The 19,121-nt window shown below is 45.1% G+C and overlaps 1 protein-coding gene across 1 annotated transcript in view; it reads right to left on the bottom strand.

Moving 5' to 3' along the window:
* The window catches only part of SDK1 (sidekick cell adhesion molecule 1), a 474,538-nt gene that overhangs the window by 103,669 nt on the left and 351,748 nt on the right, over positions 1-19,121 (bottom strand). Inside the window, exons 23-25 of the mRNA XM_056866585.1 lie at positions 9,473-9,582; positions 3,261-3,411; positions 613-850 (exon numbers count right to left, since the gene is read on the bottom strand). Coding sequence (XP_056722563.1) covers positions 613-850; positions 3,261-3,411; positions 9,473-9,582 — 499 coding nt within the window. The remainder of the gene's footprint in view (positions 1-612; positions 851-3,260; positions 3,412-9,472; positions 9,583-19,121) is intronic.

Genomic DNA, 19,121 nt, shown 5'->3' with positions numbered 1-19,121 from the left:
AGCGTGGATGGAAAGACTGTGATAATCAATCAGCGGAGAACTATGTGCTTAAACTGGCCGTTCCTAGAGCAAACTTAGAAAGGGTTGCTTACATGCTAGGAGAAACTAATTAATTCCATTATTAAAGGCTCCTGTGAGACTCGAGGCATGCCTTTTCATCAAACCCCTATTAATTCGATCACACCCGATAAAGAGATGAACCAGAATTATTCACCCCTAGAGGAGGATACCGGCTATAGGAGTCGTCATTCTGTGCATGACTCCATCTCATGGGGGTCAACAGGAATTACCTCCAAGGAAACATTATGGAAGAGGGTAAATATGGATGGGGAAGTCCACGGCGGTGGGGCAATAACAGTGAAAAGAAAAATGGCTGGCCAGGGTTAAGAACGCACCACTGCCCCTGGCCCTTCTTCCGCTTGTTTTTATTTTTAAAAAAAGTTATCAGGGCTTTTTGCATGCGACACTTGGTTTTACAGAATGTCAGATATGTATCTAATACATGTAATTTGCTTATGTGAAGCCGCCCTCAACATTAAAGCGTTCATTGCATTTGTAGGCACTCGGAAGCTACAGAAAATGAGTCAACTGCAACTGGGATTGCAGACTTACCCGACTCCCGAGTGCAGCCTCGGACCACCTCGCTCCAGGGCCCTGCCCCGATGGCGTTGAACGCCTGGATCTGCAGCTCATATTCCGTCCACTCCTGCAGGTCCTCGATCGTGTGCTCCCTCTCCAGCCTATCGCCGATGACCTTCACGAGTGAGGGAGACGCCGCGTCCGCATGCCAGTATTTGATCCTGTAACCCACCGACTCGGGATTCCCGTTATACTGAGTATCGGGGAGAGGCTGGGAGCACAAGAAGAAGAGCAGTGCGTTTGCAGCGGGTGAGAGAGGAGCCATTCTGTGATGCTCGAAAGCAGGGGTTGTGCAGGCTTATACCAAATTGTTGGAAGACTTGAGCTTTTGGAGTTGGCTGGGAGTGGAGGACCTGGCTTTGATAACGCTGCAGGGGCCAAGCAACTGCAACTGTGGTAGAGAGGTTCTGAAATACCAGCACCGTGTTGTCCATCCAGCAGAAGGAGCATAACGGGAGCATGGGGTGGGACGTTCTCTACATTAAGCCCACAATGCCCAATGCCCCTCTGTGACCCAACAGCTATTTTACAGATAGACTGGCCCTTCTGCACAGAAAATGCAAAATAATCTCTGGCAGAGCTCCAAGGCCAGTAAACAAGGCCTTAATTCACAGGCACAGATTCTCCAAAGCTCATTATTCTTGGTGGATTATTCTTGACCTCACTCGGGCAGCGATGAAATTCATGCTGTTAACTGCAATGTCATGCAATTCCGGGCCTTTCATCTGTGTCTGCCTCACTGGCGCTCTTCCCATTGATCCATCTTACCCACTTAGAATAACATTCCCAACTCTTTGACTAGAATCCAGAGAGCTACTTTAGGTGCAACCAAAGGGCTGGGATTGCAGCTGGTGGGATTTGTGGCCTGTTTCTCTCTTTGAAAGGCAGCTCTTCATGGGCAGATAACGAACAAAACAACAAGAGGAGAAATTAACCCCCAATTGCTGCGGAAATGGTTCCAAAGACTTGGAACATTCCCAGGCGTCCTGACAGTTTGGGAAATGTATATTGCATAGGGTTGTAAACCTTCAAGTGGGGTCTGGATATCTCCCAGAAGTACAACTAATCTCCAGAACAGAGATCAGTTCCACTGGAGAAAAGGGTTGTTTTGGAGGGTAAACTCTATACTATTGTACCCTGCTGAGGTCCCTCCATTCCTCAAACCCTGCCCTTCCCAGGCTCCACCCCAAAGTCTGCAGGAATTTTCCAGCTGGGAATGTGGAGCGAAGGAGGATGAAACCTCCTTAGGAAAACAGTTTAAAGCAAGGGAACACTAGAAATTGGAAAACAGGGATGTTTTCCAGTCAGATAGGTTCAGGGGTGGGTACAGCAGTCAAGGGCACATGATAAATTCATTTATCAATGGTCCAGCAATTTATCACCAGGTTCCAGAGTTAATCACTTAGCGCTCTAATCTATCACAGAGCTGTAACCTCCACACCAGCACTGTTTTTCTACGGGAAGAGAAATTCTCGCTTTGCAGTTTTACTAACTTAAATCAAGAGCTGCTCCAAGGAGCTACTGAATTTCACGGTATTTCTTGAGTATTCTATCACCATAAACAAACAAGCAGCAGCATCTGTTATATTCTAATTATATCACATTTATAATTTCTTGCTATGCTTTTATTGTTTAGTTCATTAGCGACGATACAGCCAGAAATGTGGAGTTGTAGTTGATACTCAAGGCGTGCCAAAGCACAGAACAGAAATAGCAAGATATGGTAATATATTTATTTGGGGGAAAGGAAATAACTTTTGCTGCAAATGAACTGGGGGGAAAGTTAATCTGTGAATTTTGGGACCCTGCTTACAGGAAAAGTAGAGTTTACAGGTCATTTCTTTCTTCAGTACAACCCAGTTGCCATCAGTTCTGGGGTGCTCTTGTACCCTGGCTTAGTGCTGGATAAGCAGGTGGCTGTGTTGGGCAGGAGTGCGCTTTACCAGCCTCAGCTGGTGAGCCAGCTGCAGCCTTTCCTGGGCAAAAAAGATCTGGCCCTTGTGGTGCATGCCCTGGTTACATCTGGGCTAGATTACTGCAATGCACTCTCCTTGGGGCTGCCCTTGAGAAGTGTTTAGAAACTTCAACTGGTGCAGAATGCTGGAGCCCAGATGTTGACTGGAGTGGGTCATAGGGACCATAACACTTCAGTCTTGGCCCATGTACACAGGCTGCCAATTTGATTCCGGGCACAATTCAAGGTGCTGGTCCTGACCTTTAAAGCCTACATGACCTAGGACTTGCTTTGGGTGTCCCCACCTTCTGTGATCAGGCAGGTGGCAACCTGGGAAAGGGCCTTTTTGGTTGTGGCACCAAACAGTCCCCTTCTGTTGCTATCTTCTGCTAGCAGGTGAAGGTTGTCTCATTCCATTTGGCATTCCCGTTGTGATCCCTCCTTCCCGGCCTTTGCTTTACTTGTGGTTTTTATGTTTTTCTATATCTGTTTTTGGTTTTAATTGTTTTAATGATACATTTTTGTTTGGTTTCAATCATTTTTAAAGACCTGTTTTTTTATTATGCACGTTTGAAAGCTTTTCTCTGCCTTGGTGGCCCTCATGAGGACAGCAAGGTGGGGTATAATTTTTGTAAAGACACACACACACACACACATACACACTTACCACCCAGCGGACCCACAAGCTGGTCTCACTGGCCGTGCGAACGGTCACGCTCCCTGGCGCAACATCTGGCGGCGCCTGGAGGGTCTGGATGATGCGAGATGGCTGACTGAGTGGGCTCTGCCCGACAATGTTCACCTGCCTCATTCTGAACCTGAAGAAGGGCACAAACACACCATGCAGGAGGGTTCAGAAGTGACAGGGTATTGAACACCAAAGCCTGGGACTCCTTGGTCACCCTCAAAAATACAAACCGACGATAAGCAAGAGCTGGCATTTCTTTCATTTAATATTAAATTTCTATCCCTGCTTCCCTCCAAAAAGTTCAGGATGAGGGTTCCTCCATCCCCTACCTCTTCTCCCCTGGATCATCTCTATGTCACTTGCCTCATTCGGTTGACCCGCAATGCTCAAAAAAGTAACAGCCTGCGTATAAACAAAACTCTAGTCATTCCATCTCCTAAAAGATATAGCCATAAAGTTAATCAGCCAAATATCGGGAGATGCAAATGGCATCCATAGAAAGAGTTGTTTAAAAGTAACTGATTAATGCTTAAAAAGTACAGTTGGGGAGGGGGACAGACAGAAATGTTTTGGCTAGGATGACCTGCTATTAAATGACTTGCAATTGGTTAATCATTTGTTCTTTTCACTGACAAATCAGGTAATTAATTCCAAGCTAAATACATTTGCAGATCACCAAAACTACAAAGCAGATACCTTTTCGAGTTGCTGAAGGAAGTGTTTGTTAACACTTTAATGAAAGCTATTTTAGAAGCCAAGGCAGTTGACGGTACTTTACATTCCCTTTTACAGCCACACATTAGAACCAAAATCACCTTTGGAAATAAGCATGCATGTGCTGAAATCTCATAACCTTCTCGATAAAAGATTTGCCCTTGCCAATTAAACCTGCTTCCATCAGCTAAAGCTTAAATTGATCCATCAACTAAAAATGCAATCATACGCAGTGTTACTCCAGTCTAATACTGGCGGGTGACCGTGGCTCATTTGTAGAGTATTTGCTTTGCATGCTGAAGTGTCCTGGTTCAATCCCTGGCATCTCCAGTTAAAAGGATCTGGTACTGGGTGATGTGAAAGACCTCAACCCAAGACCCTGAAGAGGGGCTGCTGCCAGTCATAGTAGACAGTACTGACCCTGAGAGACCTATGGCCTGACTCTGCCTCACTTGTTCAGTGGGCTTCGATTGGAATAACTGCACAGTATTGCACTTTAAGTATAACTACTTAAAGGTGGTAGCCCTACTCTTTGCCAATGACGCTAACATAGAAGGTTCAAGACAGAGAAAGCTAATTACACATTTAAATTCCATTAGGTACGCTCTTCTCTCAGTTAATGATCCAAAAGAAAAGAACAGCAGACTAATGCCTTTTTATTAGGATCAAGCAAAATATCAGAAAGTAGCCAGCAAGCTTTTGAGCTCTCCTGAATTCTTCATCAGGTTGGTCGTTCAGAATAAAAACCCAGAGGAGGGGGGGAAAATTTTTTACTTCGGGGTATGATGGAACAGCCTAAAAAATTGGGCTTATTAAGATCTTAAAATGGCATCCAGACTTAATTAGAACAGATGGTGGCTGGGTGCAAGCCAGATCACAAGTTGCATTCTAAAAGTGGATAGAAGTGGAAAAGCAAAAAAAAAAAAAGTGACTTCCTTTTAAAAACATACACAGTAGGCACGATTCAGATCTCTCTTAAGCAGTAATCAGAATTAGCAGATCATTTATAAGGCAAAGAGCAACAGTAAAGAAAAAACACAGTTGCTACTTTAGCTAAAGTGGATAATAATTTTAGGTGCCACGCCTGATCGACAGAAGCCACCCTTGAGCAATTATCCTTAGTGGGTGGAAAGCACATAATCCTAACCCCACCTGCAGCAAAGCTTCATTGCTCGGGATTTCTCTGTGTTCCATCATTGCTGAGCCTTCCCCTAAACACCTAAACAAACTGCTTCTCTGGTGGTGGGAGGACAGTAGATTTACAAATACAAATATTAATTTATTTATTAGACTTATAACCTGCCCTCCCCAGCAAGCTTGCTCAGGGCAGGTAACATCATTAAAACACAACAATGTACACAGTCTTAATAAAAACCAGACAATAAAACTCTAAAATCCTAACACAATGGCGCACAAATTCTAAATAAGCTGTAGGCACCATACAGGTGGCAACTCTTCAATTTATATTATTCCCATTCAACTAAGGGAAGTGGGGGGAGGCCAGTAAAGGTGATATAAGATGATATAAGCTAATATAAGCGGCTGTCCTCAGTTTCAGATCCCGCAGGGCCCTGATGTTACTAGGTAGAGGATTCCACCAGGCAAGAGCCAGGGCCGAAAAAGCCCTGGCTCTTGTCGAGGACAGCCGCACGCTCTTCGGGCCAGGGACCACCGGTAAATACTCATTGGATGATCGTAATGTCCTTTGGGGGGGTATATGAGGAGAGGCGGTCCTGAAAATACGAGGATTAAAACTGATCCCATTTCCTCCAGTACCTCCCCTTCTGTGGCCAAAGGCTCCGACGAATTGCACCATTCCCGAAGAAAGATTCTTCCCATTTGAAGACAAGACAAAACATCTTGTGGGGATCAAGGCACAGCCACCTGTCATCAACAATGGGAAGGGGGAGGCTTTCTGCGGAAGATTATTTCTTCCGCAGGCATGTTGGCTAGTTGACACCCCTAGGAAATGCTGGATTTCTGGCGTTTAAAGACTGGCACTAGAGAAAGGTTGAGAAAGCTTCTGTAATGCCATTAGTCTATCTTCCCCCCCATCTCGTTCAGGAAGTGCATTAAAGGAAAACAAATTAAGCAAAAACAACTCCATTAATTTCCCAAACACTGACAGTGCATGGAAGAAAAGAATCACATTTGACAAAAAGACGTGCTTTATACCCCCCCCCCCATTTCATTGTGTTAAGATTGTCACGCTGAGTCTCGGCACGATGGTGGAGATGAAAAGCCCCAGCGTGCAGGTGGGAGATGCTCCCCAAGGGCCAAACGCAGAGCCAGCATGATGGGACCAAGTTCAGTTTGGAAAGCAACTTCCAGAGGCAGAACTGGCCGGAGCTCAGTGGGGGATCGTCTTCAACTTGGCAGTCCACCTGACAGTGAATGTCTCATTGAGAGATGGGTCCAGTACAGTTGCCAGGGTTTCCACCCATCCCTGGCAGGCCCGACTCAGCAGCCTTCTGAATTGAAACTGCAATTAAGCAAGTGAAACCTTTAATGGGATGGAGATGCACAAAAGAAAGTTTCGCATCTTTAATTTCTGTGGAACAGGGCTGCCAGAAACAAGTCCCCTGCTGATCAATACAGCAAGAATCGCCCCCCAGAATATCTCCAGGCAGACTCAAAAGGTTACAAAACTTTCTAAATATAGCGAACATCGAAAACTGCTGGTAAGTGATCTATTATTAGGGTTTAGATTTTCTTTTAAAAAACTCTGCCTTAATCGAAAAGCTGAGGGCAGGTTACAAAGCCAAGAAATCCATAAACAAGAACTTAATAATATGTCGAGTGATTAAAATTAAATAAAAGTCAGCTAAAATGCTTCTTCCGTCTTCCCGGGCTCTCTTGGTCCTTTCTCCCCAACCCAAGCTAATACACTAATACAGCTCATATCCCACCCATTTCTAATCCTTTACGCAATTCTTGTCCCCAAACCAGTACCCTTCCATTTATCCAAAAAAATCACAGAGCTCAGTAAACACAACAACAAACTGCCACCATATTTTGGCACTATCCTTTAATTACCAACTCTTGGAAACCCAACAGGGTGGCAAGTCCTTTCTGAGTTAGAATAATAGAATCAAAGAGTTGGGACCACCAGGGTCATCAAGTCCAACCCCCTGCACAATGCAGGAAATTCACAACTACCTCCCCCCACACACCCCTAGTGACCAGAAGATGGCCAAGATGCCCTCCCTCTCATCATCTGCCTAAGGTGGACAGTTCCAGGTGGACAGGCGGGGTCTAGCACTGTGGAATTAAACTGACTCAAAGCAAAGGCTCTGGCCTAGGCATGAGCCGATTCCCCGGGTTCTGTTCCTTTATTGTTCTGGGATTTTCCTCTACGCTGTGTTCCCGCCCCAGACAACAGAACCTGAGCAGAAGACTGGCAGGTCGGACTGTGTGGGAGGAGGTGGTCCTTCAGAATGGGGATACCCATGAACCTCCTGGCCTAGTGAATCTACCGATGTGCCTTCTTTCAAGCTGCAGGCCTACCCGTTCGTCAGGTTCTGATTTGCTTTCATCCAATTATCCTTCAAGCCTTCTGAGTTCGCACGCCTTTCTTCTCTGCCTCTTTTCCTCCTCTTTGGCGTGCCTATGTTGTTGCTGCCCCTTTGCACACTTAACACGAGCCCACCTTTCTGGGGAAGTTTAAGTATGTAATGGAATCTAGTTGAATGTGCGCCTCGCCTGTTGTCTGAAAATGCCGCTTGGCTCACAAAGCAATTGTCGCTGAACCTCCTCGACTTAAAGGGTTTCTTTCTGACTGCTTATAGGCAACTCTGTTCCGTCATCCGTGGAGACAAAGCAAGCCACGTACTTCCTAAAATAGCAGCACAACAGCCCTTTTGCCCCCTTTCCCAGACATCTTATTCTAGAGTCGGCTTGCTTAAAACGTCTCTTTGAGAGAGACAACGTTAAGCTGAGGACGAAGAGGGCATTTTATCGAGAAAGTCTGTGATGATTCTATGACTTTGTTTAGTTAGTGGTGGTGGAAAGGGCCGTCTAGTCACAGCTGACGTGGGGTGACACCGTAGGGTTTTCAAGGCAAGAGACAAACAGAGGTGGTTTGGCATTGCCTGCCTCTGCATAGCAATCCTGGGCTTCCTTGGTGGTCTCCCATCCAAGTATTAACCAGGGCTGTTCCTGCTTACAAGAAGAAGAAGAGTTGGTTTTTATATGCCGACTTTCTCTACCACTTAAGGGAGACTCAAACTGGCTTACAATCACCTTCCCTTCTCCTCCCCACAGCAGACACCCTGTAAGGTAGGTGGGGCTGAGAGAGCTCTAACAGAGCTGTAACTTGCCCAAGGTCACCCAGCTGGCTTTGTGTGTAGGAGTGGGGAAACAAATCCAGTTCACCAGATTAGCCTCCGCCACACATGTGGAGAAACCCAGTTCTCCAGATCAGACTCCACCACTCCAAACCACCACTCTTAACCACTACACCGTGCTGGCACCATGCTTAGCTTCTGAGATCTGATGAGATCGGGCTAGCCTGGCCCATCCATGTCAGGGTGAAAAGTGAGCTGTTAAATGACAACCCTGTAGGGTTTTCAAGGCAAGAGTTGTACACAGAGGTGGTTTGCCATTACTAGCCTCTGCATGCCAACCCTGGACTTCCAACGAAGCAAGCGGTTGGCCTCTTACGAAGCAAGCAGAATATTCCTCATGCACCACCAAACCTACGTATAGGCCTCTGTTCTCCCCTTTTCTAGAATAACTCAAGGATTTTTCCACTAATGGCATCAGGTTGGCAAGGAATTTGGATTTACAGCATTCTACATTTACAGCATTCTACATTTCAGGGCTTGACGCCATCAGAAAAATGCTCCTCTCAAACTGTGCCTCTCAAATATCTACCTTGAGAAGGCTGAAAGGGGTTAAGTAGGTAGAACTACCCAAAATCTGTTGAAGGGAAGGCAGTATTTTGAAGCTGGAAAAATGACAGGTGGGTGAAGTCCATGACAGACTGAATTAATTCTATAACATCATTGAGCTTAGCCAGGTATAAAGAAAAGGAGACAGAGAGGGGTGTGTGTTAAAATGACTCGGGTTACAGAAGGAAGCCACTGTCATAGAAGGGTGCTTCCAATTTCAATGCCGCTTCCCCACAAATGAAGTCAGATCAATTTTAATTAAACCAGTGCACAACTTTTCGTCGAGACAAACTCTCGGCATCAGGATGTGTGAAGTTTCTCCCCCAGCGCTATTTAGCAATGCACTTTACTCCTTGTTCCCCAGTTCCAGATTGATTAATTATTTTTCTATGCAAAGGCGACAATTAAAATACATCACGCGCCGGGGAAGGGGGTGGGGTGGGCGTTTAAGTGCAACTGCTGCCGAGGAGTGAATCGCCCTCCCCCTTTTCCACCACCCGCCAGCTGCTCGCGAGTTTGAAAGCTGCCCCTCGCTGCCGTGGACTGGCTCGTCAGGCGCAGTGGCTAATTACCAGCTGTTCTCACCTGTAATATGTATAAGGTGTGAGGTTTGGGATCTCCAGCGTCTGAGCATCCGACTCCTTCTCCGCCTCATACAGAGTCACCCATTCCTCTTCCTCTCCTGTAACGCCAACCTGTGGGTAAGAGAAGACGCCGCGTCAACCTTGCGTGTGCCTCATAATTACAGTGTATTCGCACAGGCCTTTTCAAATAGCAGTTTACTCGGCAGTAAATTCTGCACTGCAGAACTGTACTGTTTGCACGGCCGGCTCTGTGGTGGGTAAACTGCTCTTTTTATCGGCTCGGTCTCCAGGTGAAGATGAAAGATAGCAGTTACCCAATAGTCCCTTGAAGTGAATATGGGAGGACTGAGGATTCTTCTGCCTTGCCAGAGGAAGCTCTACCCAACTCTTTCTGCCCAGGAGGGCCGTTAACTCGTTCAAACAGCCCCAGGGAAACAGCAAAGAAGTACTGTTGGATTTTCCAGCAGCAATGTAATCCTGAACAACAGCGAACTCGCATTAGAGGTCGATTCCAGCTACAAACCAGTGGCAAATGACCAGGAAGAACGACTCCCCAACTGATACAGGGAAAGACACAGCATCCTAAATGACAGCAAAGAGGCCACATGCCTTCAGAACTTTAAAGAAAATGAGATTAAACTCTTGTTTTTAGCACCGATACTACAGAACCTGTTGGGATATCTGGATTGACTGGAGGTCTTAATGCAAAGAAGGTCAGGACCACCAGTGATCCACACAAAACCATGCTACGATCAAGGTTGTCCAATAAGCGAAAGATTAATTTTCTCCGGGTACAAATGACGGGTAATCGAGTGGGGCCTTGCTGCTTCCCCTCTAGCGGTAGGTGAAAATTTCATTAACACTCTGCATCGTTTTATTTATTTGGCCGCACGTTGGATGTGAAAGGGACCCACAAAAAGGATGTAAATAGTTTAATCTGCATGTAACACACCGGATGTATAATTCCACATGTCTGGGATTATTTGGATCTTTGTGGGAAAATGGTGAGCTGCAGATATGAACTCCATCATATTTTTATCTCACTCTTCCTCTGAGAAGCTCAAGGTCCTTTGGCTCTTCCATTCCACCCCCACCCCCACAAAATAACTCTGTGAAGGAGAACTGTTTGGCCCAATCCCTAATCCATACAAAGAACAACTTGAAGTTTTGTATTGGAGTCTCTCTAGTTCTAGTCAGCCACTCTAACCATTATCCCACATTGGCTCTCAAACTCACAAGAAAGTTTAGTTTTGTGAAATTTTGCAGTCAAGCTATTTTCTAGGCAACTATTATACACATATGGACGGATGGAAGTACATAGAGGGAGGAGAAAGTTCAATAATGCTCAGGTACCATGCTTTGTCTTTTGTTTTGATTTATACCCTGCTTTTCTTCCCAGTGGGAACCCAAAGCAGCTTCTGTAATCCTTCTCCCCTCCTCCATTTTAACCTTCACGACAACTCTGTGAGGTAGTTTAGGCTAAGAGCAAGTGACTGGCCCAAGGTTACCCTGTGAGCTTCCACGGCAGAGTGTGGATTCAAACCGGGATCTCCCAGATCCTAGTCCAAAACTCTAACCACTTCACCATGCTGGTCTTCCAGCAGAAAATACTCACACCTTTCCAGTAATGAGGACTAGAAACTTAGGGTGTTTTTTTTTTTAAAGGGGCAAGGTCCTGTTTTCAGAATTTTGCTCGAACACCTGGAACCTGCATTAGATATTGCATTCTGCACTCAAACGTATCGATTACCAGAGTTTAAGGGTTATGGGGAATTGCTCTTCAGTGAGAAAGATCTGAAATGGAACAAAAGAAGAAGGATTAAATGGCTCCAGCTATCATCCTTGCTGGCTAAGCAGCCCTTAGCGATGCGGTGCTTTGTATCAATTATCCCTTGTAAGTGGCCAGCAGCCGGCTCAGCAAAGCACAGCCGCAAGAAAGGCAGTGGCTGGTTCAGAGCGAGGCCTTTCCTTTCCATGGGCCATTTTCAAGGAGAGGGAGAGGAAGCAGTCCTTAAAGGGGACAGAAAGGTCTGCAAAGAGCCCCGAGTGCAGGGTGGGCGGGCAAATCTATATGGAGGAATTAATGATTGCCAACATGGTATTGGCTGTTATGGTATAAGCAAATGGTTCCAAAACGCTTCCAAGTATTATACTACAGTTAAGAAAAAGAGCCCCGTGGCGCAGAGTGGTAAGCTGCAGTACTGCAGTCCAAGCTCTGCTCACGGCCTGAGTTCGATCCTGAAGGAAGTTGGTTTCAGGTAGCCAGCTCAAAGTTGACTCAGCCTTCCATCCTTCCGAGGCCGGTAAAATGAGGACCCAGCTTGCTGGGGGTAAAGGGAAGATGACTGGGGAAGGCACTGGCAAACCACCCCGTGAACAAAGTCTGCCTAGTAAACGTCAGGATGTGACGTCACCCCATGGGTCAGGAATGACCTGGTGCTTGCACAGGGGACATTTACCTTTTAAGAAAAAGAGGTATTTGACACACTGTGTAAACCTCTGGTCCTGAATGGTAAGTGGCTGTCGATGGTGACCCTCGGTGGGGGCAAACGGGAGGTGGGTCTTCGCTCTACCCCCTCACCTCGGTCATGCAAACTTTGTTTGATTGGCACTGGAACTTATATATGTAGCACAATTTCACCCCATCCCTTCTCCAAGTGGCAGAGTGGGGATTCAAACCTGAGCCTTCCAGACACTCTCTTTTATGCCATGCTGGCTTTGAGCGAACTGGAAACGTGGCGCACGAATATTTAAAATAAGGAAATAATAAAATATCCAGGGAGTCCAACAGATTTGGCAAAACAACTGCCAGTCTAGGATTGCCAGCCCCCAGGTGGGGCATGGAGATCTCCGGCATTACTGATGTTCTGCAGAAGATTGGGATCAGAGGCTGGACCCTGAGGAATGGCAACTCTAGCAATTCACATCATCATTTTTTAAAAGATAAAAATAGGGGCAAAGATCTGGAAATCGGAGAATTTGTAAGGTTGTCAAAATACAACTCAGTTAAGATGGAATTAAGGCATTTGTAGCGTGTCAGGACTCAATTCATCCTCTGTGCTTTCAAAAAGGTATTTTTGGATCCTAGGCTCCACGGTGTTTTCAAGTTCTCTTCACACCAGTTCGTGCCAAACGAAAATAAATATTCAGCTCAAGCAAGGTCCAAAACATCCCAGACATTTTTCAAGCGCAAGAGAAACAAAAATGCAAAACGTGAGCAGTTCTTTCCCTAGGCCAAGGAGCTGCAGCTGTATATAGAGATCTTTATAAAAATCAATGAAGAGTTCCATGTAAGCCAAAAACATTTCTCCCTGAGAAAAACGTATAAAGACATTTCTTCCAACACCAGATGCGTGAAACCTTACATGAATCCAAAATAATTGGCGCTCACGATACAGTAAACCGACCTTGAAAAAGTCTGCTTGGCCCGTTGCACCCGCGTTGGTAAATTTTCATGACAGGCTTGCAAGAGTGCAGTAAATGCCTGCAAGAACCTCTTTATATATTCCACCTAGGCCTGCTTGGCTTATGAGTGGAATTTTCAATCTGTCTTGATCATGAATTCTTTGACAGGGATGGGATGCGGGGGGGGGGGGGGGATCAAGTTTAAAAGTCACAGAAGTTTGGTAGGGAGTGTCATTTTCAGGAGAGCCAAGTAGAATGAACAAGGCAGTGGGGGAAAAAAGCAACCCAGGGAAATAGCATCTGTGATTTTGGGAAAGTATACAAGATAGAAAAAGCCCTTGAGATTTATAAAATCAATTTTACCAAAGGAGGGGAAAAAACCCAGCAAAAGATAATTAAATATCAGAGTGGAAAAACGAGAGTCACCTTGTTCTCTCTTCCCAAGAAAAATGGTCCTATAAAAGGTGGGAAGGGCTTCCAAAGTGGGGAACCGCTATCAGCTACTAGTCACTTTCAATGGGAACACAATGTTTCTCCATTGTTACACCAGCACTCTGCGTTCTGCTGTAGTTCAGGCTATGTCAGTGTTTTCATTATAGAGGTTTATAACTCAGTCATTTGAAATCGCTTTGGGATGAAATTTGGTACACAGGCTGTCAGCCCAGATGCAATTCTTTCCCCTTACAAAAGAGTACTTAAATCGATTCAGCTGTTTTTGATTTAAAGATCGGCAAAAGCATAAAATTGTCAGTCTCGGGCACTTTATTTACCAAGCTCTAAAGTGGAAATGACATCAAGAAGAGCACCTTATACAAAGGATGAATCCTGGAAGTTTTGTTGACATTGAAAACCTGACTTCACCCACAGAGCAGGAGAAATTCAACAAAATATTGTCAAAGGCTTTCACGGTCAGAGTTCATTGGTTCTTGTAGGTTATCCGGGCTGTGTGACCGTGGTCTTGGTATTTTCTTTCCTGACGTTTCGCCAGCAGCTGTGGCAGCCATCTTCAGAGGAGTAACACTGAAGGACAGTGTCTCTCAATCCTACACACTTGACACTGAGAGACACTGTCCTTCAGTGTTACTCCTCTGAAGATGCCTGCCACAGCTGCTGGCGAAACGTCAGGAAAGAAAATACCAAGACCACGGTCACACAGCCCGGATAAACTACAAGAACCAAATTCAACAAAGTTTGACATTATAGGCTTAACCATGCGCCTCTATGGCTAGGTAAACCAGCTGAATTCCATGGGCAGGGTGTGGGGGAGGTAATCTACCCCAAAGATATTTACTGATTGATTGAATTTTATCCCAGTTTTCTCCCTGCTGGGGAGTGGGACTCAAAGCAGCTTAGAAACACAAAAAATATAATATAAATATAATTTAGATGAACAAGCTATATCTATATTGATATATAGATATATGCCCTGCTCTGGATGGCCCAGGCTAGCAATCTCATAAAATCTCAGAAGCCACGCAGAGTTGGTCCTTGCTAGTACTTGCATGAGAGACCTCCAGGGAATACTAGGGTCATGATGAGGAGGCAGGCAATGGCCAACCACCTCTGTTGGTCTCTTGGTTTGAAAAGCCTACAGGTTGTTACAAGACAGCTAGCTGTAACTTGACGGCACTTTACACACACACAAATATAGTTCCCCTGAATGCAGCATTGGTCAAGCCACACCTGGAGTATTGTGTGAAGTTCTGGAGGCCTCACTTACAAAAGGATGTGGACAGAATCAAGCGGGTGCAGAGGAGAGCAACGAGGATAATCAGGGGCCTGGAGACCAAGCCCTATAAGGAGCCTTTCTGACCTCCTCGGGGAGGCCATTCCATAAGGCAGGGGCCACAACGGAGAAGGCACGTGTATGGGCAGTTGTTGATTTTGCCCATTTGCAGGTTGGCACCTGCAGAAGACCTTACTCAGATGAATGAACCTGTTGTGGTGCTCTTGCAGATATGAGACTCCACGGACATGAAGGGCTCTGTATGTGATAGCCATCACCTTAAATTGAGCCCGGTAACTGATGGGCAGGAGTGACCGTAGAAAGGGAGTCATGTGCATATTCTGTTTAGCTCCCAATAATAGCCGAGCTGCAGCGTTCTGCACCAACTGGCATTTCAGAATTGAGGGAAGACCAATGAACACTGCATTACAGTAGTCTAGTCTGGATGTCACCACGGCATCTATCCATTTATAACATGCTTCAAGAAATGGTTCGAAGCTAAATTGTGGTCGGTCAACTGCAGGTTTGGTATCAATTTCATTTTTAACTAAAAATACATATATTGTTTAAAATATTAATATAATTGATTAAAAAAATGCAGTGCCTGTTCTTTAAAATCTAGCTTTGCTTTATTACATCAGGTTCAAAGGTACAGACTGAAGGAGATGAAAAATTAGCGCTGATAAATTTTAATAGACCTTTTAAAGAAGTCTGTCATATGGCTGTCCTGTAAATCAGGATGATGGGATTACAAGTCCAAGAGCATCTTGACCCGCATGAGATAAGGCATCAAAAACCTGATCCTCATCTCGTATCAAGTGGAATAAAAGTGAATAAGCTCAAAGGGATGGGGGAAACCCAGTGGTGAACATAAGAACATAAGAAAAGCCCTGCTTGATCAGACCAAGGCCCATCAAGTCCAGCAGTCTGTTCACACAGTGGCCAACCAGGGGCCTCTAGGAAGCCCACAAACAAGACAACTGCAGCAGCATTTATCCTGCCTGTGCTCCAATGCACCTAATATGATAGGTCAGCTCCTCTGATCCTGGAGAGAATAGGTGTGCATTATGACTAGTAGCCATTTTGACTAGTAGCCATGAATACCCCTCTCCTCTATGAACATGTCCACTCCCCTCTTAAAGCCTTCCCAGTTGGCAGCCATCACCACATTTTGGGGCAGGGAGTTCCACAATTTAACTATGCGTTGTATGAAGAAATCTGTTTTGATTCTCTCACCCTCCAGCTTCAGCAGATGACCCCACATTCTAGTATTATGGGAGAGGGAGAAACATGCTTAGACATGGTAAACATGGGCTGGAAGATGATATCACAACTGGTTTGTTTTGGGCCTGTTTTATTTCAGACTGCAATATTTGGAAGTGTAGCCGCTGCCTCTAAATGGGGACAATGGACCCAATCCGTCCACAAGCCCTATAGAAAGGACTGGGCATTTCACCAACGATCCGCTACCCTGTTCTTGCCCAGTTCCCAATCATTTCTATGGGGCAGGTGCAGAAGGCTGCCCCAGTAACTCATGCCCTCCACAATTGCTGTATTCTGCACATTCCTGTGGCTGAGTAAATTTAGTAAAAACAACAACAAAAGGGGGAGGGAAACCAAATGGAACCCAACCAGAGTACTGATTCCAAACCGAAGAGGTTGAGCTGAAAAAAGCTAAAATTACAAATATGTAAATTTTAATAAGGTGCACATTCAAGTTAAAAACATAACGCCTCTAGAACAGGCAATATTTTCACATTCAATATATGCAAACTTAAACACCTGCGATGTACAATCTTACATTGACCAAAGTAGGATCCAAAAAGGACCAAAATGCGTTTCGGCCTGAGAAGGCCTTCCTCAGTGGTCAGTCATAGAGTGGTCAGTCATCTAGCACACATCCTCATAATATAATTGTGTCATAATAAACAGTAAAAAATGTATAAAAGCCCTTCTAGTATAATGAAGCTCCCTGTAAGTTTATTTATTCCTTATATACTAGAACGTGGCTTCCATGTCTCACCTTCTGTTGCATGCCGGGCTCTTAAGGATGTGTATACATCAAGCAGTGTAATAGGTCAAGTCACTTTTTTCTTAGGCTGAAACACGTCTGTCCTTTTTTGGATCCTACTTTGGTCAATGTAAGATTGCACATCGCAGGTGTGCATGTTTGTATACATTGAATGTGAAAGTCTTGCCTATGCTAGAGGCCTTATGATTTTAACCTGAATGTGCACCTTATTAAAATATATATATTTGTAATTTGAGTAAATTTAGTGTCAGCATTAATTCCTCGGTGTGCTTGTGGACTTGAGGAGTGCACGTGAGGCTCAAGTCAGGATTTGAAGTCACAGACCTTCAGCTCGTCGAAACATGACTCGTCCGTTTCTCTGACCTTTAGTGGATTATCAGAGCACAGGAGTGCCACGTATCTCTCCGGAGTCATTGCAGAGATTGGGTTGGCCTCCTGCGAAAATCTAGCATGAATATAAATAAAAAGAATATATTCTTCTGGACGTTCCCAAGTTTACCGTTATGGCAGTCCTCTTGCAGGTGGATTGATGCTTTCCCCAGAACAAGCCTCCTTTAAAACCCTTCACTGAATCGTGACCACTGGTGATGTAGTATGCAGCTCCGGACCCCTGCAGAAATCTGCTAGAAATGATTTTTCCTACTTTTCTGTGAAGAAACACTCGCCAAGGAATGATTAAGTATATTTTGCTTTCATTCGCAAGCTGTACTCAGAACTGTTCTGGTCCAGACTTAAACGAATGGAACTGCCACTTAGAAACCCAGCAACACACGAAGGTGATCTCTGCATCGGTCAATGAGGTCACGGTTCAAAGACAGAGTGGCGCCTTTCAGACATCATGCAAAACAGTGGTTTAATTAAACTAGCTCTGGTTAGTGGGATTGTCTGGATACAGGCCATTCCACAAACGATGGTATGCTAGGATCCCCAAACCAGGATCAGAAGTTGGTGCATTCACCACAGTTAGTCTAAGGTATGGTTTTGCATGACGTTTGAATGCAAACATCTTGGCTGAATACTGTCCTTTGGAGATACCCTCCCACACTACAGGGAGGCCTAGTTCAGACAATAATGGGAAACCATGAATTATTTGAACTATTGTGAAACCAGGATTCAGTTCACAGACAATCACTCAAATGCTGGTCTTCGTTTCCATTCCTCTGAAGGCCGGAGGGGGTTGGTAGAGAACAAGCCAGGCTTAAACCAGGAGGTCTGCATTCAGACATCACACAAAACTATCATTCGACTCAAAGCTGATCTGCTAACCATAGTTAGAATCTGGGGATAACCGGTGAGTTTTTGCACTCCTTCACCACCACCCCCAGTCTCACAACAATAACAAAAATTCTACATATTCCTCTTTTAATTCATAGAGCTAACCATGGTTAGCTTTAAAAAAGAACCCCAAATAGAACCATGGTTAGGAGTTGCCTAGCAATACCGTGGTTTCAGCTCATCATTGTTAGGGGAAATACCAGTAAAAGCACGACATGAATCACGGAAATCTCCAAAAAATGAAAGGGAGGAGAAAAATCTGTGAGAAAACCGAGATACAAGAATGTGTGTGTGTGTGTGTGTGGGGTGCTCATCTCCGAATCAGGTGTCATTTAATTGCATAGTGCCCCCACCCCATTTTCTAAACCTTTGTCATGTTTTATGAAGAGACAGCTTTGCGCACAGAGAGCGTGGACAGAAATCCAGATATCACAGTTGTCACCATCACTCCAAGACAAGCAGGCAATTTTTGCTTCAGCAGCGCCTCGCTGCATGCTGTGACAATATCACTATGAGGCGCTAGGACATTGATGGTGTCCACAAAACACTCATCTAGATCGAGGTTCATAGGCGTCCCTCAAAACTGCTTGGAGCGGTTTCACTACTAGGCAGATAAACCACAGCAAGACCTAAGAATTGCTGATGCTGGTGCCTGTCTTCCAAATTTCCAGCTTGAATTTTAAACAGCTTTGCTGGAACTGGGCAAAACAAAGCATTTACTTAGCAGCAAGAATGGCGTGGCTGCAGCCTGCCTCAGCCGGAAGTCCAACCCATGCTGGAGTATGAAATCCCATCTTCAGTCTTAAAACCAGATCATTTTCTTGATAAAAAACTCTGCAGGTGGGAAGGAAGAAGCACAGCGTTGCCTGACAGGAGAATAAACGAAGGGTGGCTGTTTCTTCTAGGATGGAGTGACAGAAACAAAAGGGGGCCATTTTCAAAGTTGATGGAGAAGAGTATTTCTCCAAGGCCCGCTCAAAGACTTCAGGTGGGAAAACTCTGGAGCACTGCAGTACAGCCCAATTCAGGCGCATGAATGATTGGAAGTGTATTGTGAAAAGGCAATTCATCCTGTACTACCCCCTTGCGGCCTATAATTTAATCGCCCCCCCCCCCAGACATTCTGTTTAGCATGGAAACTCATGTAATAGAATCTAAAATCCGATTTCTCCACCGAGGATGAGATAAATTCCTGAGTGAGCTGGGCTTGGT

Source organism: Euleptes europaea, chromosome 21 (genome assembly GCF_029931775.1).
Source record: "Euleptes europaea isolate rEulEur1 chromosome 21, rEulEur1.hap1, whole genome shotgun sequence".
Classification (NCBI taxonomy): Eukaryota; Metazoa; Chordata; class Lepidosauria; order Squamata; family Sphaerodactylidae; genus Euleptes; species Euleptes europaea.
Note: the sequence above shows the minus strand (reverse complement) of the source record. Positions and strands in the feature narration are given on the sequence as shown.